The sequence below is a fragment of the Odontomachus brunneus genome, unplaced genomic scaffold, assembly GCF_010583005.1.
Source record: "Odontomachus brunneus isolate Ranch 3 - 2012 unplaced genomic scaffold, Obru_v1 Obru_scaffold_188, whole genome shotgun sequence".
Taxonomy (NCBI): domain Eukaryota; kingdom Metazoa; phylum Arthropoda; class Insecta; order Hymenoptera; family Formicidae; genus Odontomachus; species Odontomachus brunneus.
In genome coordinates, this window is record NW_022639638.1 from 106,534 (window position 1) to 128,912 (window position 22,379).

A 22,379-nucleotide genomic window follows, 5' to 3' on the forward strand; every position below is an offset into this window, starting at 1 on the left:
AATATATATATATATATTTTTATATATAATATATATATATATATATATATATATATATATATATATATATATATATATATAGTGGAAGTTGAAATATTCGTGTTTAAAAAGATCAAAACGAATAAAAATGTTCAGGATTAGACACCTGCTCGGGAATTGATATTTTTACCTTACGAATGATTTCAGTTGTCTATTAGGGGTCCCACACACAAATTTCCGTAATTGTTAGCCGTAAGACATAAACTTAAGCTGAAGAATCCAACCAAGATATTGCTTTATCTTCGCGTACTCTAGAAGAAAATATAAATAACGGTCTAACTAACTAGAACTTAGGTTGAGTAACTAGAATTTCAACCAGTTAGATTCTAGTTACTTCTACATAATAATCAGTTTCATCGTCAGTTCTATCTTCTTTTAAAGAACGCAAAGATAAAGCAATATCCTGATTAGTTCTTCAGTTTACATCTTACGTCTACGATTACGGAAATTTGTGCGCGGGATCTTTAAGTCCTGTGTTGCGTATAAGTGAGCGTAACCGTGAAATAGAAGACCTACAGTAGTTGTGCTGCGACGGCTGATCTTTTTCGCAGTTAATCGGTCTTATAGTCAAGTGCATTGCTTTACACCCGCTTGTTATATGCCTACTGCGGCAGTTCCATGTAACTGGATAAACTATTAATCGTTGGCTCGTCATGCAAAGTGTGGCACAAACTCAGCGGTACTACTATTACTACTACCACCACTACCACGAAGAACGATCGAATCGATCTTACGACGTAGCAGGCACATCTCTCCGTCACGTGCTCGCGAGGGTACGTGGGTGTTACATTACTGTTTTATTTACGGATTTTAATAAGTCATCCGGCCGGCCGCGAGGTGCAAGACCTTGATACTCATGGAAACGATATGGAGTCGCTGAAAGTCGCACTGAAATCGGTAACGCTGATCGCGCAGTGGCCGTTGCGCAACTTCTGTCGTGCGTTAAAGTTGATGACAATTCCGTCGAAAAGTGTGACATAAGCGTAAACGCGGCGCGTCATGGCGAAACAGAACGGGCGCACGCACGTGGCCGGCGCCAAATGATGACTGTGTCAAGGAGGCAGCCTGGCGTTTACTCATCCCAAAATAAAAAGCACCGGACAGCGCAGAGAAATGCAAAATAACGCTTTAACGCGCCACGAAACGAGGGGAACCTCCTCGACGCGAGAGCGTCGAGAGAAATCCCGCGCAAGACGAGAAACTAAATATACACGTGCGCATATCAGCAAGTATCGATGTTGCACGTCGCATCGTTCGCACGTCTTTCGCGCGATTACACCGAGCCGTGAATTATCGCGGACTTATTCCGGGAAAAAGAGCACCACTGAATCAACACATCAATCGCCCACGTTACATCTGTCTTTGTACAACGCAGCTCCGCCTAGCCGCGGGGAATGCATATCGACGCGGCCGAACCGACTTAATTCAGCCGGAGAAGCCTTGACTCGAGCCAGCGGCGCGACTCCCAAGAAGGGAAAAAAAACTGCCCGACCTCGTGGGAACTCACCACTGGAGAAGAAGGACGTGCTACGACCGATGCACTCGGTGGGAGGTGGCGAATTCGGCGGCACCGACGAGGAAGACGAGGCGGCGGTGGCGGAGCGGTACCTGGTGCCCTTCCAGATGACCAGCTTGCCCAACACCGTCAGTAGGGACTCCCGCAGGGTGTTGTGGCGGCTGCCGCCGCCAAGACTGCTCGACGAGTCCCTCTTCGAGCACTCGCCCACCGCCTCGACCTCGTCGGACGACGAAGCGAGGGTCAGCACCGCGTGCGACCGTTGACCACCTCCGCCGGCCGTCACCTCCAGCTGCGATTGCTGCTGCAGCTGCAGCTGCCTGCTACGCGTTTTCCGTCGTTTCTTCCGCTTCCTACGGCTACCGCCGTTACTACCACCACCACCTCCGCCGGCGACGCCGCCATCGTCGTCGTCCTCGGCCTCTTGGTTCGAGCATCTGCGGCCATCCTCGCTGCTCCTGGACGTAGACGTCGTCGTTGTCGTCGTCGCCGTCGCCGTCCTCGTTGTCGTTGTGGTCGTGATCGTGACGGCGCGACGCGCGGCATCCCCTGACTCGGCCTCGTCGCAGTCCTTCACCTTACGGTCGCGCGATATCAACGCCCACATTACCGGACACGATACGTCAAAGGACAGGTAGGAACGATCGGTCGAGGACACGCCGTTTGGCATGACAGATGCGCTTTTTTCGTGTCTACCGTTCATCATCATGGCGGAAGCGTGAATTCGAGCCGGGTGACGCGGCTGGTCTTCCGTGGGAAAAGGGTGCGAGGGCGAAGGAGCAGGACAGTCGAGAATTAACGTCGAAGTTCCCGTCTCTGGTCTAATATAATAGAGCTTCGCAAGAACTGTCTCAAGAAATTATGAACGCGTGAACTTCGTTAGGAAAAGTCGACGGTAGTCTCAAGTTGCGCCCGAATGATGCACGCGGATGGATCGCGTAACAGTAGTTCTACGGTATCCTCCAGTCTATACAGTTGGAAGGATCATTAGCCGCGGTGACTACTCATTTCAATTCTTTCCAAGTATAAAATAGGATTAAAATAGAGACGCCGCCGTCTACCTCTGCAGATCTTGTTTGTGTCGCCACTTAAAAATAAACTGGCCACTTTGGGAAGCCCCGCGACGTACGACGTCATCCCCCGCGACATTACGCTTCCACGAAAGATCTTCGTACAGACGCGAGGACATCTCGCTGCCGTGCAGAGGATGCGCCAAGTGGAACCGGGTTACCTCGATTAACTCAATCATCGAAGCTATATATATATGTGTGTCTGTGTGCACACGCAGAACGAGCACACATCAACTTCTTATCATAAACAGGCACAATATAATGAAATTGATATTAGAATCCATCCGACTTCACATGTGCGTATATCTCAACCGTGGAATAAACCGCGTCCCCGCGATATATCCGCTCCTCGTGTACGTTGACATCGATTGTGCACGCCGAGTGTACTACTTGCCGGCGATTCATCCGCGTGTGGGCTGTACAATAAAATAAAAAAAAAGACCAGTCCCCCCAAAGATCACGGGTGCTTTTTGCAATGCGTTTCTTTTTTGTTTTGTAAAGTTGTACCATATTGAAATTGTAATACAGGTGCACTAGAAAAAGCAAACTTGGTGATCTACTTATGTACGATATAAAAAAAGACCAGTCCCCCCAAAGATCACCGGTGCTTTTTGCGATGCGTTTTTTTTTTGTTTTGTAAAGTTGTACCATATTGAAATTGTAATACAGGTGCATTAGAAAAAGCAAACTTGGTGATCTACTTATATACGATATAAAAAAAGACCAGTCCCCCCAAAGATCACGGGTGCTTTTTGCGATGCGTTTTTTTTTTTGTTTTGTAAAGTTGTACCATATTGAAATTGTAATACAGGTGCACTAGAAAAAGCAAACTTGGTGATCTACTTATATACGATATAAAAAAAAAACAGTTCCCCCAAAGATCACGAGTGCTCTAGAAAACGCGTGAAAAGCAGCGGTGGTGCGTACGCGTATAGATCGCGTGGTGTGAAAACGTGTCACGGACAAAGCGAGTCGTGACTTTTTCCGGTACTCGCGATAAAGCTTCAGCATGTCGATGGACGTAAAGCTGAACGTCTATAGGAGTTTTATTGGGTTATAAGCCGCGACCGTATAGTGCCGCGTTTGATTTTTTCTCCTCTCCTCTCGGATGACGCGCGCGCGCGAAAAAGTATTTACCAAAGTCTGCGTCGGTGAGCGCGCCACGATGCACACGAAACACCCAAGTGGATCGTTCGAATGTGAACAGTTGCAGAGAACGAACGCGTGAGAGAAATGCTTATCATCGCGTGCGTTGCGCGCGATTTCTCGCGCCTAGCGTATTTTTCTCGCGACATCCGAGTAGATCGAATCATGTTTACTTCCGACCTATTATTGCTCATTCTCTCTATTCTCTGTCTTATTTTATTTTACTGTTTGCAATTTCCTACGTGTTTTGTATAGCACCAAGTTTCCGTTCACAATTGAAAGGTCTCCCGCCGCTCGTATCTCTTCATATTTTCATTCTACACGGCGAGAAAATACTGGAGTACAACAAAATTCTTATAATCTACACAAAATTACGACCAAAATTGCTGTATATTTGCTTAAAAAAATTATTATTATATTATTATGTTATGCACGTGTGGCTTTTGCTACAAAATTATTATAATTGTTTGAATATTTTTTTTTATATCGTATATAAGTAGATCACCAAGTTTGCTTTTTCTAGTGCACCTGTATTACAATTTTAATATGGTACAACTTTATAAAACAAAAAAAAACGCATCGCAAAAAGAAATATAATTTTTGCTATAATATCTTCTCCGTATACGAATATTCAAATCCCGACTAAAATAATAATTGAGAAACATGTACGGAGCTTGCTTGACCAAACTGTACGAAAATTCGACTGACTGGCTCAATTGCTCCGATTTATTCTTGCAAGCTGGTTTCAAGCTACACGCGATGGCAATTCCACGTGCAACGAGATTGAACTTGCGTTCGGGAGTGTCACCGATATCGCGAGACTTTACCGACAGAAGCCGAATTTGAAAATTAGGTAGAAGGCAGAAAGACAGACAGAGAGAGAAAATATACGGGCAGCTCGAAAGTTGCCGGGAATCGAACCCGTGACCTCTCGCTTGCTGAGCGACTGCTCTACCAACCAAGCCATCCACAGCTATCCATATACCCAAGAAGGAATTACTGGCATCAAAGTGACTCCAGTACCAATTTATGATAAACGTTACTGGCATAGTATCAAGTGCCAGTACGGGTTTAGTATTGGTATGATACTAGGATGATAGAAAAGGGTCAGTATCGGAAAACAATACTGTCATAGTACCGAAAATCAGTGTACCAATCACTGTACAAATCACTGTACCAATATAAAAAAAAGTATTGATTCCTAGCACTGGAGAAATATCTATCCCCAGTACTGGGCCAGTATCGATTCTTAGTCATTTTTATTATTTGTACAATTGTTAATATCACAACTATATAGTACGGAAAGAAAGATCAGACCATGGCCGGGCGCTGCTCTCGTTTATACCTATACATGTCTATTATTAATAGTCATATGAGGAAAAAATCTTCAGGACGACGGCTGGAATCGAAGTCTTCCGCTTGTCAGGCAAGCGTTCTTACCACCATTAGTGACCTCTTCCGTTTTCTCATAAAGGATATTGGTATCGTCTGTTTTTCGTTACAATTACTGGCCCAATATCCTCTATTGGCAGATTGTATACGATTAATTTGTAATACTGACCCAGTACCGAAAACGACAAACACTTTTCGGTAACGCTCCTGTACATGTACGGTACGACTATCCAGTAGCCAACCTTAGTACGGAGCCAGTACCAATAATAGAGTTTTCTTTATATTAGGCCCAGTACTGAGCCAGTACTGGACATCTCCTTTCAGTATCGACCCAGTATCGGGCCATTTTCCCGTACTGGCGAAACGTATACGATTCCTACTTGGGTATATATATCTGTCCAATATATCTGTCTTTCTTTCTTTCCCTTTTTCTGCTCTCTTTTATATTAATGATCATTCTTCCACCGCCTTTAACCGCCTACAATTGTATTACGCATAATTATTGCATTAAGTTTCGTCAAGATTTGCGGGATTCTGTTCGCGTTGAAACGTTTAAGGTACTTCGAGCGGATATATCGGTCGAAGCTAATCAATTATTGTGCCACGTCGATTGAAAGCTCGTTCTCACTAGTCGACAAATATGACTGACCCGACTGTTCAATATGAATAACATGATGTGATAGGGATGTGAAGTGGACGAGGGTGTGAGGAAATACGTCCGCGTTAATTGAAATACCTCGGAAGATCGGTGTTTCCGCGATAATACCTCGATTCGCGCGCTGACAAAGTCACGTTCAAAGCGCATTACTTGTCAAACGGCACGCGGGCCAGCGAACGGAAGTCCATTGCATAGTATCGAGAGTTGCGTAACTCCTCAGCCTTGGCGTTGTATACTCGGGAAGCTAAATCACCCCTCCGACGAATACAATAGTATCAGTGATCACTTGATACCGCGTGAAAAATCTCCTACGCGCTGCGCACATTGCAATCAGATTGCGTGTGAATGCCGGATTTTATTCGTGTAATATGCTTGTGATGTTATCGCAGAATTAGAACGCTTTACATCGCGAGAATTTGCAAGAATCTCTTTTCGCCGTTATTCAAGAACGCAGCTTATGCCAAAACACTGGAAAAGACGTGCTTAACTTCTTAGCGTACTTCTCTTACCACGTTACGTAACAAGTTGCTACAACCACGCGAATAATTACATCCAATGATGTAATTATTACTAGATGCTGAGATCATGTAATCACGATGTTATCCTTGCGATAATGCAAACTTTGATGACAACGTATGAGATAGCGTATCTTGATAAAAAACCATCTTGCATCTTTCTTACGCAATTGATAACTGTTGAATAACAAAAGACGCGTTAATTTGCTTAATTTCTCGCATGACCAATATAATATTGAAGAAGACATCAAGATTCGTCAACTCGTCAAAATTGTGGGATCATCTCCAAGTATCAGAAAAGAGATATTTTTAATCGAGTAGTCCAGAGCAATGACAGGCTTGCACGTAACTTGATACAAGTTTGAGAAAATAGCAAGAGGTTAAGCAATCATTTCATCCGGATGGACACGCGAAATGAAACGCCGCGATCGCCTCGACGATCGCGAGTGCGTCCCCGAGTCGAAATTTTAGCCTCACTTTCGACCTGGACTTTCTAACGTCTGTATATTCCGAAGGATCAGCGTGAAGGGTCGTTTTATTCGCATGAAAGCTGCAGTCCTACTCAGCGCATCTAAATGTCAGAAAATGCATAAAATGCCACTTGCAGGTTCTAAAGAGGATCTCGGTGAAATCGAATCGAAAGAGCAATCGATGTACGCTTCGTATCAAAGCGGACGTTAAGTGGAATATTGAAATTGAAAGGACGATCCAAATTTCGACTCGGGTCCTCTTATCTTCTCGCTAACGCAGGAGATAATTGCGAGTCCTGGCCGCGAGACTTCCGTTCGTCGCGTCCTCGAGAGGGGCTGAGGACTCACCTCGAAGACCTCGAGTTCCAGCGTGTCGACCTCGACGCTCATCGTCTATCCTACGCAAACTATAAACCCTCTATAAGGCCAACCTCTTCTGCCACGTGGCACCTGAGCCGCGCCGGCGGCGAGACGACCTCGTCTCTCCCGCGCGCTGCGCCTCTTACATAGTTCCACCTGGGGCCCACCACCGTCTCGTCCTCGCGGATCATCGCGGGACCGCATTAGTCCGCCAGCTGGCCCCTCGCGATCCTAATTCCGCTCCCGGCCGCCGCACCACCACCGTTTCCACTCGACTGCCTCTCGTTCTGGCGACCCTGTTGTCGTCCGATCGACATTCTCCCGGTACGATCCCACCACCAACCACTCGACACCCCGCGATGTGTACGTTTCTTTCTCTCTTTCTTTCTCTCTCTCTCCCTCTCTCTTTCTCTGTCTGTTTTTTCCTGCTCACTCGCAGTAGAGCGCGATTGTCCGTCCTCGCGAGGAAGCTCTTCAGGGAATTCCGCCGAGACCTTTCGGCTCTTCGTGAGCGTCGCAGAAATTTCGACTCGTGGAAATCTCGACCGTTCCTGACACGGGAGACGACCTCCTCTTTGCCGCGACGATGTCTCGGAGGAGCATCTCAGGTTCTCACACTTCTCCTGGGCGCGGATCGCTGCGCCTGTGTGCGCGAGCGCTCCTGAAAGTAAACCGACGACTGTTGATGGAGATCGTGCGCGCGGTAGAAGATCGGAATGAAGATCGGATTATTCGCAACTCGACTCGACGTACCGACTATCGTCCCTTGTGGTCTGTCTTTAGAAATGTTTGAGGTAGAGCTAATGAGAAGGTACGAGAGAGAGAGAGAGAGAGAGAGAGAGAAAGGGAGAGAGAAAGAGAGAAAGGGAGAGACAAAGAGAAAGAGGGAGAATTATAGCTAGACGGAATTCAATAGTTTATCATTGATTAGCAAACTATTGTAACTTCTCGTGAAGATATGTTTGTATCAATATGTTTGTTTCAATCGACAAACCATGTTTTGATATAGTTAGTCGATAAAAATTAACTCGCAAATCATACATTTTTATTTGTCGTACAACCTTGGAACTGTGAAGTCTAATTCAGGAACGCAACACGTCGCCACGCGCAAGAAAAAAAGGAACGACATTATCATTATTATTATCATCTTCGCTCTCCTTACATGCGGTAATGCGATTTATTTATGGTTAAGCGAGTTATCTAACTCGCTGTTGTTATCGAGAATGCAGGAAAACTGTGGGATCTGCTCAGAGATTGCAGAATATTTATCTAAGACTCGGTGATATCTTAATGCCTAAGCATCCGGTTGGAGAGAGAGAGCCCATTACTGCCATTACTCTGACACTAATATAAATTCCTATAATACTATCGAGAATGAAATAAGTTCTCTCCTGTGATGAGCGAACACTGCGGAGTATCTACAAAAATTGATCGTTCTGCAACCAGCAAAGTATGCCAGAATTGCAGATTTCTCGGACTAATCGTGCATTTGCAGACGAGAGAGAAAATAAGAAACGTCACAAAATCGCGCAACAGCTATTTTGCAAATTTATTGGGCAGATGTGAGAAACAAAATGATCGATAAACTTATCAATAGCCACGAAGAGAGGACGAGTGTATGTGGATAAGGTAGACGGGATAGACAAATTACATTAATCACACGGCCACTTAAAAATACAGGCACCCTGCGCCCCGCCCGCATCTGACACGCACACACGCACCGTCCATCGGACTATTCTCAGGCTCCAAAGTAGATGTTTCCCATCCTCGAAAACATGTCATAGAAAAAGATTGCAGCAATGCACACTTATCCACCCACGTGTACGCTTACTATCGCGTTAGTGTGTCGGTATGTCACCGGAGACGTCGTTCAACTCGCAACAGGCGGACGACGTCGTATCCTGTTTTCCCGTCCCGCTAATACCAGGTAAGTCAGCTCTTATGCCTGCAGTATTTATGCATAAATAACAATTGGCCGCTCGAAAGCAGCGCACTCGTTCCGCTTCCAGGCCAGAATGACCTATCGGTGGAGCAATAAAACGGCACAATTGTACATTACGAAATGCAGCTGCACTTCCGTCTTGCTTGAGCATCGCGATTAATGGAAGCGTGAAAGACGAAAAACCCGAGTCCCGTCGCATTCTTCGCGAGAGGGAGAGAGAGAAAAAAGAAGTGATATTTTACCGCAAAATGTCAAAATGAACAAAGACTCGAGAGAGTGACTCTTCATTAGCTTTTAGCTCTTCGTTAAAACTTCACATTTCAGAAATCTATCCAACCTTGTCCAGAAGGCAAGGTTGCTCCTATCGACGCATATTTAATCAGTCGAACGACGAAACGAATTATTACGCTTTCCAGAAGCCTTATGTGTTTGAACCAGCTGTTATCTATCAATTCTTTCACCACTTTGGAACGCCGTAGCGTTATGTGCCATATTAGAAAGCTTACAGTCGAGGTCGTTCCATATAATATATCCGGATTTTATCGCGTTCTGATTTCATATTCTGGACAATAAACTAATTTGCATGATTGCAATTTATGTAAATTGCATATATATTGTATCATGCATTATGTTGGTATAAGTTAGAATTTATGTAAACGATATGCTAACGCGCCCGCCGCAGTAAAATTTATAAGTCCGAATATGACGAATTGACAGGTCCTGCGAGCCGAGCATCGAGTCGCTGTCGAGAGAGCGAGAGCGCACACTCTCTTCGCGAGTGAGTGCACGCGTACTCGGTCGAATGCGGAGAGTAGATCCTTCGAGAGCAGCGTTCAGCACGCGCTTCGCCGCGTCCTTGATCCCGCATACTAGGGTGATGTCATCGTTCGCCCAAGCCGCCTCTGTTCTCGTCTAGCAAGCGAAAATATCCGGGCTTCCTCCCGAAATAATGGCGAACAGAGCCCTTGCGAGCGCGCGCTATCCGCCGAGTCGAGAGACTCTACCAAGCATTTCAGCGAACCCATCCGTCGATCGCTCGAAACGCGGTATTACTGTAGAAGGGGCTGTTACGTAAGATGTAATGGTGCTCAACCAGGAAACTATTTTCCGCCGCGCGGAACTATCGATGGAAACAGCGTCCTCTAATTTTGTCGCACGCGACGTATCAGTCACGTAATCATGCACCGCAAAGCTACAATGAGGAATCTGATGCGTCAAAGGACTTGTTTCCATTCTTCGACAATCAATTGTTTACTCGATCATTCGAACAAAATTTTCCCAAATTTGGATATCTAGTTGAAAACTTTCTAAAATATGCGACACCACAGCTACGAGTATAAATTACACTGACAAAAAAAAATGTTTGGTGTCTGTGATTATAATCACACAGAGAAATAATTACTATCAATTATGATGAAGAAAACCATTTTTTTATTAAATTCTATTATAATATTGGTAATAATGACCTTATATGCATGTTATCGTTACTATTTTTATATCAAAGTAAAAAATGATTAAGGCAAAAAAAATAACTATGATTTTAATTGGATCAATATTTTTCTCAACGTATAAATAACGGCGTTAAGATCAATACTTTTTCTTGTACCAAAAAAAAGTACTTGAAAATTTATTTATGGAATATAAAGTTTCTTCTGTTAAGTAAAGCTTACTTTTGCAAATAAATTCTATACACAAATAAATTCTCAAGTACTTTTTTCCTCAGTGTGAAGGAGGAAATCGGTTAAGAGAAAGTCTAGGTTTTCCTGTTCGCGCCTAATATTTATATAATTCATATGTGTAGCAGTAACTTAAAGTTGTATGTAAAATTAATAAATACAAAATATCGTATTTTTCTATTTCTCATCGAATCAATTGTCTATACTAAAAAAAAAGTATGTAAAAATTTATTTCTGTATGTAAAGTATAAATCTGTCTGGGACATCAAGTATAAAGTATTGTGTATAATTTATAGGATATAAAGTATAAATTTATTTTTGTGAAATATATAAAATTTTGTGAAATATATAAAATTTATTTCCACAAGACAAACTTTATATCCTACAAATAATTTTCAGGTATTTTCTTGCTGGTGTATTCGTTGATCGCTTTCTCAAATTTTGATATTTAGCCGAAGGTTTTCTAAAATATACCAGCCACAAGTGTAAGCGAGAATTATAAATGACGGCGTTGGCGCGTCAAGATCAATGTCTTCTTCAAGGAGGAAGTTGGTTAAGAGGAAGTCTAGATTTTCTTGCCCGCGTTTCCCGAAGCAGTGGTGTCAGTTTTCCGACACCGTTCACGGAGAAACCATACACAATCAACCGCGGCGCTAAGTATAGAATGACGGTTATGTGCGAATACGGATGTGAGTACGTTCGTCGTAATTAGCTCCGGATCTTCTGGCTCGCTGTGACGCTCGGAAGTCTATAACAGAGGCTTTCACGAGTTCGTCTGGATTCCGTCTGGATGCGCGGCAACTCACAGTTTTCAACGATAATGGAACCGCGCGGTACTCCATTTCCGCTGGTAAGTGCGTTAGCGTGACTCTCTCTTTTCGTCTCTCCATAACGGAGGGGAACGCTGTTATCACACTATCCTAAATTGCCATGGTTGGGAGAAATTTTTTTCTACCCTCGATCAGCACTTGAGCGTGAATCGCGCACGTCCATTCGTAATCCAAATTACCGTATTTTCATCCGGTTTCGCGTAAACATCGAGTCGTTCATCGCGGGACAACGCAAAGAGAAAGAGAGATAGAAGTAGTGCCCCTTCTCTAGACTGTAAATATCGGAGGCCAGATAAAAAAACGACTTGTTACTTTACGGCAATTGTTACAGAGTAATAATTAATATCCAATTCAGAGAGAGGGAGAGAGACAGAGAGAGAGTCGAGAAACCCCCGCGTGCAATCAAGATTCATCGAGATCTCACCAATCCCTCGATCTTCCACATAGAAATTTCCCAAGATTTTCCTAGATGCAGCATAGATTTCGACTAGAATGCCCAAATTAGTCGCAAGATTGATTATCCTATTGCGATACCAATTGGAAATCCCATACTTATCTCAAACATGAGTTCTCTGTTTAGAATCGAAACAGACATATGGGAACTCGCGCTTTTTTCAATCGATAGTGTCGACATACTTTTATAGTATCAAACAGGGAATTTCGTTTTTATATCAATTATTCATATCCAATAGAATGAAATATCGTAAAATAAAATATTTTGAAAACACTTTGAAAAATAATATTATTCAAATAATAAAATTATTTGGAAAGTCGACATGTTTGAATTCCAACGTAAAATGAAGAGCAGAGAAAAATATTGGAAAAACTGAGTTTTCCCGCTCAGAATCGCATGTTTGAAACATTACACTTCTAACTAGAATCCATAATTATTTTGGCAAATCGAGCTAGATTCCAATTAGATCCCAAGAAATTTTCTATGAGGGCTCTTTGTGCACGCGAAGCTAGGCGCGAACTTCCAGCGCGAGTCACCCTGTATTACAGGCTCGCGAAAACAGAAGTTTAGCCCGGAAAGGGGGGAAAGTTCGGGGCGCAATTTTGAAGTTGTCAGCTCGCGATCGAAATACATACATCCATTTCTTTCTTTCTGCGCGAATTTATTCATCCGCTTCAAAGAGAATTTTAGCACAAGGTGGTGGCACGCAACCTCCTGACGGCGCTTGCCGCCCCCGTTCAATCGCAAAACAATGTCGGGTCCTGCCATCGATATTTTGCCGATGGCTCGGTGCTCGTTGAGAATCAAGTTACGCGCACATGCTACCGGCGCGTTTTCATACCGTACGTTCGTAATATGTGATATCGCGCGTCTCGATGACGAAAAGTCGAACACAGCCGATACCGACGCGAAAGCGGTGGAAAGAGGAACGAAGACGCGTAGACGCGGCTCTCGAAATAAATGCGCTCCCCCCTCTCTCTTTCTCTCTCCCTCTCTGTGTTTCTTATCGCCAGCAACATCGGATGCATCGTCGCGCGCGGCTCTTTCCAGCATCCGCGATGTGTTGTGCAACTTCGTTGCCGCCGGTGGTTTCGCAGAAGCGACGACTATCTTTGGAACACTCGGCGCGCAGCTCTCGGGCAAAATATTATCCGAGATCTGGTAGACATCGATGATAGCTCGCAGAAGTGCGTGCAGACGCCAAGCGCACGCGTCCGAACGCGAGAGATTAACCCTCAAGCGACAAGATGAGGTCAACGATGACCACTTGGTGTTGTACATTGTTCAATGCAATCTGAAACTTTATATGTTTGCGCCAACGTTGAATACTCTACACTGAAGAAATATCTTCATACAATAAAAAAATTTGTTCTAATCAAGCCTGGAATTCTAAACATGGGTAAAATTTCTTCGCGTTATTCTTTTCAAAAACATGTATTTTGCTTTCTCATTATAACTTCTTTCAACTCCATTGATTGGCAAAAATATTAATAGATTCATGATCCCTGATGTTTCCTACACTGATTAAAAAGAAAAAGAGTTAAATTTCGATTATTTGTTCGGAAGTTATGAGCGAATAAAAGTGAGCTGGGTAAAATTTACCTATGTTTAAAGTTTACATAAATCTTTGATGTTTATGGTTCTAAGGTTAAATTGCTGTTCATCCTAACACAAATTTTAATATGCAGAAGAAAAATAAACTCAGGAAATGCTGGAGCCATATATAGGGTGTGTCTGACGCAAGACATACAGAACTATGTGTGAAGGTAAAGTCAACTTGAGCGCGAAAACTCCTCCTAGTGTGTGAAATTTCATATGATATTAAAAAAAAAGAGGATTGGCGAACCAGAGCACGCAATGTGTTGTGGGACGAGCTCTGTTAAACACGAGATCATAATAAATTATATTATAATTATAAATGACTGAAACGCAATTGTTTTTTAGCGACAGGCGTACGACATGCTCGCGGTACATCGGAAAACAATTGTGTTTCCGCGCCGCTTACATCCTTACACCACCTTCAAGCAATATTCATCCACGCTAAGAAGCAGTCAGTATCAGCTATTTTGTTAATCTGTTTTCATTAATATCTCGATATTTCACATGGTTGTTTGAAAACTTACAAGTCCTCGTGTTAACGTGCTCTATTTTCACACATGGTTTTGTATGCCTTGCGTCGTACATGACCCCACTTTGTTGTTTACGTTCCATCATTTCACCTTGTCGTTTAAGGGTTAAATCCGAAGTGAATTGCCGCTCGCGAGAATTGCTCCCACCAACTGTCATCGCTCGTGTATGTCGCACACGCGCGCGAAAGCGCGTTTGCAGCAGCCAGTCAGCCAGCCAGCCAGCCAGCCAGCCAGACAGCCAGCAATCCATCCATCCATCTATCCATTTATCCGCGGGTGCCCGTTATGCAACTACCCCGTCGTATTTCGCGAAATGCGGTTTCACCAGCTCGGCGCAGATCAGCGGAGCGGAACACTCAAAGGAGGAACACGAGCGCGGTTATATGCAGTGATTCTGCCAGTTCTAGAGCTTTTTGCACCTACGTGGTAATGGCGATGTGTATTCGATAATTGGCACTCGACCAGGGCGCCCCGTCATTCGTTTCAATTACCTGGCTTTGTTGGTGACGCCAGTCGACACCCACGCGCGCCACGATATTGATAATGAGTCGTGCGCTTTTTTCTCTTTCTCCTCCTCTCTTCCTCTTTCTCTTCCTCCTTCTCCTCTCGCCCCCGACGACGACGCGCGGTCGCGTTGTAATGAGAAACGTTGCGATCGTGTCTTGCATATCAAGATGATGTAACGCAAACCTACTTGGATTTACAATTATTCTGCGCCACGCGCGAATATCTCCAAAGTCTCAAGAATAGTTACTACTAGGGGAAAACGTCCACAGTAGCCGGTGCTTGACACACCACTCATTAGTCTCCGGCACTCTTCGGCTGAAGGGACAAAAATGGAATGCCATCAAATATCAAGGTACGGAAATTTATCGATTATTTATCAATTACTGTCTTCTATTATTTACTTATCTGTTTTCTTTTAAATTCCTATACATCTCAGCGTTCAACTACATCCGCGTGAGAGTGCCGAAAACAGGTAGAGTGCCGATTATCGGACATTTTTCCCTACTAGTCTTCAAGATCAAGAGTCTAGTAGATTATAAGAGATACAGAGTATTATAAGAGTATTAGTCTTCATGTTCAAGAACAATCTCTATGGACGTTTTTTTAATTTAATTTAGCTCATTTAATTTAGTCTGTTCGTTTGTCCGGTTTCCGTTTGATCATTCTAAGCCATAGGCGAATATCTCTAGAATCTCAACAGCAGCTACTACTACTAGTCTTCATGATCAAGAGTCTACACTACTAGTCTTCACTACCAGTAGACCGAGAGCAAGTATCATCTCTGTAGGTGCCTTTTAATTCAGTTTCGTTAATTTAATTTGGCTTGTTCGTTGGTTCGGTTTCCGTTTGATTATCTCGGGCCGAATATCTCTAGAGTCTCGAGAACAGCTACTACTGCTAGTCTTCGTGATTAAGAGTCTACTAGTGATCTTTATGATCAAGAGGCTGCTATCAGTCTTCGTGACTAGGAGCAAGTGTCATCTCTGAGGATGTCCTTTAATTTAGTTTAGCTAATTTAATTTGGACTGTTCGTTTGTTTGGTTTCCGTTTGATACACGATACAATAAGCGTGACTTGCGAAGCAGATGCGGTCTAGATTATACTATCTCGACAAGATGAGATATACGATCGTCCTGGCAATTTCATTAACACGGGACACCGGGGGAGGATTAAGTAGAAGCACTTTAGACAAACAAACGGAGAGGTACTTCTCTTTATAACCATGGCGCGCGCTGCATTACGACGGAGATCGCTGCCAAAAGTTGAAGGAACAGAACGCCGCGACCGGCTCGTTCCCGGATTATCGTATAATGAAACAATAATGAATCAACCCACACGAGGTCGGCAAATTTCCCAGGAAACATACGCAAAGTGGAACGCCCAAACGTCGCTGTGAGAAGCGTGGGTTCGCATGACGGCCGGTGTTGTTTTATCATTTAAACTCGCGGGCTCAGGATGCGAATTTATAACGACGTAATTAGCGACTGAGAACTCCGAGACGATCATTTATTTATTTTGCTTAACCTCCGATTTATCGTTTGCCGGCTGAGAACCTTCCGGTCGATTTCCCTGGAGCCGATTAAGCGACGAAAATAGAATCCTGATGTAACTCTTTATTTTTAATACCTTTCCTATCTAAGAGTTAATAAATTTCGCCGTTACGCGCTCGTCGATACGAGCAAGGACTGCACTATGACGAGATGACAATGCGATAAAGCGTACAGTCTAATGAAAATGGAGTGAAGAAAGAAATCGAACTATATCTCTCTTCACGGAGATGTCATTTCACAGACAGTCGTCCAGACACACCGAAGACGTAGTATCTCTCGCCGAGGACGGGGAATGGAAACAATTTTTCGAACTGCTTCGCGAGGCACGCGTACAAAATGGGTGGGTATCTGTCTGGCACGCCGTGAAACTTTTTTAATAAATTCCCGCGATTGTCGATACACGCGACAGAGACTGCCTGCTCTCTCCTCCACGTGACTTTTTCTCCAACCGGCCGCCGCCGCCACCGATCGATCCTATCGCCCGGCCGGCTGCTCCCTCGCGCTACTTTCGTTTGTATATAATTCTCTGTGTCTCTCGACGAATAATAATAATAAAAAAAAGAAAGAACTAACATAAACGACACAAGGGCGGTACGCCCTCGCCGCGTTGGAAATTTACAGCTCTGAATCTGGCACACACCGCCTGCAAAAAGTTTCCTATGTTCTCACTTGGAGGGAGAGAGAGAGAGAGAGAGAGAGAGAGAGAGAGAGAAAGAGAGAGAGAGAAGTGCCAGTTTGCCGATCTTGAAAACGAGAAATGAGACATCTTTTAAGAGAGTTTAAGAGATTTATCTTATTATTCGAGAGATTTTTAAACCTCAAATGGGGAATAAGATCTCTTTTGGAAGTGTAATAGCGCGAAGATTTCTTTCTCGGCTGGAAAAATCTCGCATGAAATTTCGAAGTAGAGACCGCAGGTGATCGCGAATGTGCTTTCGAGATCGTTTCGTTCGCAAGAAAGCACCCACCGAGAAAAACTCCTCTAAACAAAAGCACACTTGCTGTTTGATGTTCGTCAGGGAAACAGAAGCGAACCGTTACCGCGAATCATTTCTCATCATTTGTCATTTTAATAAACATACATCGCCTGAGATACAAATCACATCTGTTCTTGTCTATTTAGGTTGGCTTGGTTGTGTCCTCATTACAGAAGTGTTGCTTGGAACAGCAAATTGAAAGTAACAAATCATTCGTTCCTACTACGAAGTGATTTACTATTCCATGTCAACGAACCATTTGCTGCGGGTGTTTCGTTAAATTAGCGAAATTTTTGTCTCTCAATACTTAATAACAATAATTAGAAACCGACGGAGTCTTCTCTCTCCCTCCCTCCCTCCCCCCTCCCTCTCTCTCTCTCTCTCTCTCTCTCTCTTTCTCTTTGCTCTCTGAGAAACGTGTAAAGCCTGTCCCACGAGAAATCTATAAAATATTAGTGCACGGAATCAACGTGCAAGTCGTGTGGAAATTGATCCTCATTACCGGACGGATGGATAGATGGACGGTAGACGTTGATGAAGCAACGGGTCGGTGATGTCGAACTCATTAAATAGTCATCGTCGCGATGCAAAACGTGCGTATACACAAGCCAGCCCACGGGGTATTAATAATGACCGAAGCACTCATTCCCTATGAATGTCGGGCGTTATTAGGTCGCTCCAGTTTAAGTTTTCCAGGCCAACAAGCAGTAGTACGGTCTCGTCTTGCGTAAATCAACGTGCCCTACACGGGGCGCCACACCGTGAAACGGATGTCCTTTCAATCATGAATTCTTTGACGGTGTCGGGCACGATCTTTCACGAGTGACGAACTTACGACCGTAAGTCCCCACGAGGGACTAATCAAGCACAATTTTTCGATTTTACAGAGCTAAAATTAAATGCACCACGCAGCAAACATCTAAAAGCGACTCTCCCACACTCTCGGCCGAAAAACAAGCTTCGATCGTCCATTTATGCCCTTGAAACTTTGCCAAAGACTTCTAATTTTCGACGCTGATTAGTGCTATAATTAGACACGCTTAGACTTCCGCGGCTCAAGTTCGTCAAAGAGTTTGCGGCAGTCGGCGACGTTGGGACACCCCATGCCGCGCGACTCAAGTTTTCCATCGAGCTAAGCGATTAAGCAATAAGAAATTCAAGTAAATTGTACCGTTAAGGTATAACGCGCGGCTAGCGATAACAATTCCATCCTCTCCTGCCATTTTGCAATAATAAAATGGATCGATTAAGCGGTGAAGTCTTGTCACGTTTCAACGTTTTACCACGTCGAAAGTTTCGAATCGATCAGCATAATAACAAGAATCTTATTTAAAAAAGAGAAGAGAGGAGCGAATCAACAAATATCGGTTGACAAATCCACTAACTGACCCGCGAACTCCCACATAATTTAGGATAACAGTCTTAACATTTCACAAAAATTAATTATACGCAATCTGTGTGCACATTCGTACATCACATGACATGTGGATTATTTCGACAAAATTGTACTGAAAACATTATCTTTATACTTGGAACTAAAATATCTTGTATGTGCGATTTGGTTGATATTATACCATGTTTTTTACTTTTGTCAAATAGGATGCATCAATGAGGAAGAGCGAAACACAATTTAATATTTTGCTTGCAATTATTAAACATTTGGTCAACCTCATTTTAACCAAATTTTGGTCCGATGTATCAAATAGTGCTGCAATTTTCACTACTAGCACAGAAAAAAAGTTTGGTTGAATTAACCAAATATCTGGTCGAATATGCACGATCCAGAAATTCCGATTGAACCCGAATTCTGTTTAAGTTAACAAGATTTTTGATTGACTAACCAAACATGGCTGTTAAATAGCTAAACAGTTTGGTTAGTCAACCAAAAATCTTGTTAACTTAAACAGAATTCGGGTTACTTTAATCAGAATTTCTGGATCGTTCATATTCGACCAGATATTTGGTTAATTCAACCAAACCTTTTTTTCCGTGCGGATATCTCACGTATTAGCCAAGTATCCGAGTCCTTCTGTTATTACTCGTATATTCGTTATATTAGTAATTACTCGGGCATTTGAACATCTAGATACTCACATTGAAAAAAAGATTTGGTTGTCGAAACCAAAATTTAGTTAAAATAGAATCAACCAAATGTTTAGTAATTGCAATTAAAAAATTTAATTGTTGCTATTTTGTTCTGCTAAATAAATATACTACTGAAAGTAAAGCGCAAAATAGTGACATTACCTAATTATCTCAGGTATTATTCGAGTACACAAGTATTTAATTCTTTTGAAAAAAATATCTAATTCTTCTAAATAAAATTAAATATCAGATGACAAATATCGCCAACTTAATAACTTAATAACTTATGTGTACAATTGTTCATTTGATGTATGAAATTATCAGTGTTTATGCATGTTTATGCTTGAATACACGAGCATTATTCACGATTTTTGGTCATCCGAGTACACGGATATTATTCGAACATACTCGGATAATACTCGTGAATATAAATAACGAATAACTAGTATTTAAAATAGCAGAAATAGTAGCAAATTCTCATTTCGACAAGAAAATCCTTTTCTCAGTGCACTTCTTCAAAATAATCAACAGTCATGATGCGCTCATTGCGTGCAATCGAGAAATTCTTGTGAAATGTTATAACGGCAAAATGTAATATATAGATGTACTGCGCGCAATCAAAAAATCCGTTTGTAGCTGGGGTTATAAAATATTAAGGTTGTTTCCCCGGATTGTGCGTGCACACCAAAAAAATTACTTTTCAAATTGAAATATTTGGTAGGACTTGACTGGTATTACACGTTTTTCACTTGTATCAAGTAACACGTATTATCGAGAAAGCAAAACATACATAGCGATAATTAAACTTTTCGATTGCAATTATCAAATGTTTGTTACTATTAGCCTGGTTTACATCGTGTACTTGATATACGTATTAAATAGTAACTTTCTATTAAATAATCTTAATATTGACGATGCATATCAACGATGCACTCAATCGATACGTCTTCTTGATGAGTATTAAACCAGCTTAATATACCGTTGTTTATATACATCGTCGATATTAAAATTATTTAATAGAAAGTTACTATTTAGTGCGCGTATCAAGTGCACGATGTAAACCAGGCCATTGTAACCAAATTATGGTCTAGTATATCAAATTTTTGTTTCGACAATAAGATCCTCTTCTCAGTGCAGTAGATTGCAAAACAGACAATGAATTTGGGAGGTCGCCAAACTATCAAAATCGAGAATTATTAGCGACGACCTTGTGCAATAACAAATATAATTGGTAATATATACTACACTATAACAAAAAGAATAACAATTAATATATAAATATATAATAAAATTAAAATAATAATTAGTAATATAATTACTGGGCAAGCCTGTAAAAAAAGTAACGACTCTCAATTATAATGTTTTTCACTGAGAAGAGAATTTCGTTATCGAAACGAGAATTTGAATACACTGGACCAAAGTCTGGTCAAAATGAGGTCGACCTGACGCTTGGTGATTATAACTAAGCATTCCACTGCCGTTTGTATGTGCGCTTTTTTACTAATACACCTAACTTGGCACAAGTAAACAACATGCCAATGCCAACCAAATCGTACGCACCAAATATTCAAGTTCCAAATACAAAAATAATATTTTCATTCCAGTGAGCTCCCAGCTTATGTCTGAGACGTTTTGCAAGCTACCGCTGTGCAATATTCGCGACGGTAAATATGCTGCTGTTCATACACGCTCAGGATGCCGGAAGCTCGAGCTTTTCAGCAGGAGCGAGTCCAGTTGACTCGCGCTCGGCCACGAAATGATAATTTTTCTTCTTGCTTACGCTCTCGGCGACCTTGCGACAACACTCCCGATCGGATAAGCCAGATATAATAGAATTCTCGATGAGTCGTCTATTTACTCTTAGCGTTGCAATAATTCAGCCACTAGTTGATTGTCCATCTGCGTGTGTATTATTGATCGCGCGTGCGTTCGTAAACCACCGATATGATTAACGACACGTGGCGGCGGCGGCGGCGCTCCCATTTCCGAGACAAGGAGCGCGCCCGTACGAAAAGAAAGAAAAAAGAAGGGGGGGAGAAGAGGAAATTCCCCGTGGATTCGCATCGTTACGCTAACGTAATTTCTGCCAGCAAACACATACCCAAGGTCGGAGTTATGACTGCGGGCAATTCGCGATAAATGTCGGCGCGAGAAAAACGAGCCGGGGCTGGACGCAACGCGCCGCGTTTAAACCAGACTCGGAAAAGATTTCTAATTAATTAAACTTCGAGATGCGCGCGAATTCTCGAGAGTCCGAAAGCGAACTTTATCCTGTCTCGTCGTTACCCTGCGGTTTATCGATCGATAGGCACGCAAATGCAGCTGCAAAATCAACATCGGCCTCGAGAAGGTTGAGTAACCTACTTTTCACCCCGCGCGGCGAAAGGGAGAGATGCATTTTGCATCGAATAAACACGAACGACGATCGCTACGTCTCACCTACGTCAACTGAGCAAATTTATTGAAGAAAGAGAAAGAGAAAGAGAGGGGAGAGAGGAAAAAGGGTCGAAGCTTAAGCAAAGGAAGGTACAGACCGAATATCTTTCGTTCTTCTCTCATCCGCGGAAAGGGATCCTTCGCTGGATACATCTTTTCCCGATACACGCATAAATCCTTTATTCAAGGTTCGAGGATTAGCCTGACCACAAGGGGCAATCTCCCTGATTTCAATAGTCGACACGCTCGAGATCACGCACGATGCTTCCCCGCTCGTCGTCGTGACTCGTCGTCCTCGAGGGAGCGACTTCCTCACCGCCGCGAAGGCATCCTCGTCGTTCTAACGATCTCGCCGCCGTTCGGACGACACCAAAAGAGAAAGAATCAAGTCGAGGCTGCGAGGGGACAGAATAGATGGGAGAGAACGCGCGGTGCACGGGTCGAGAGAGGTCGAACGGTGAAGACAAAACAGATGATATAAAATTGTCGATTCTCTCTCGTTCAGCTGAAAGAAATTAATTTCTCGTTCCTATAGCTGCGACCGATCTCGCCAATTGGTTAGTTCGAGCAAAACGGTAAGACTCGCGCGGAACAGTCGAGAGAGTTTTAATTCTCCATCAGCCCGGG

General features: G+C 43.0%; 1 protein-coding gene across 8 annotated transcripts in view; it reads right to left on the minus strand.

The window, feature by feature from the left end:
- Positions 1-22,379, minus strand: part of LOC116851741 (phospholipid-transporting ATPase ID) — a 39,773-nt gene that overhangs the window by 13,275 nt on the left and 4,119 nt on the right. For 4 of the 8 annotated variants that reach the window (XM_032831470.1, XM_032831469.1, XM_032831467.1 and 1 more), the window contains exon 1: positions 1,547-5,385. The exons of 1 other annotated variant lie outside the window; for it this stretch is intronic. In XM_032831470.1, coding sequence (XP_032687361.1) covers positions 1,547-2,264 — 718 coding nt within the window. In that variant the 5' untranslated portion in view covers positions 2,265-5,385. Of the gene's footprint in view, positions 1-1,546; positions 5,388-7,154; positions 7,828-22,379 lie in introns of those variants that run through there. 3 more of the 8 variants (XM_032831468.1, XM_032831471.1, XM_032831472.1) reach the window with 3 other exon arrangements.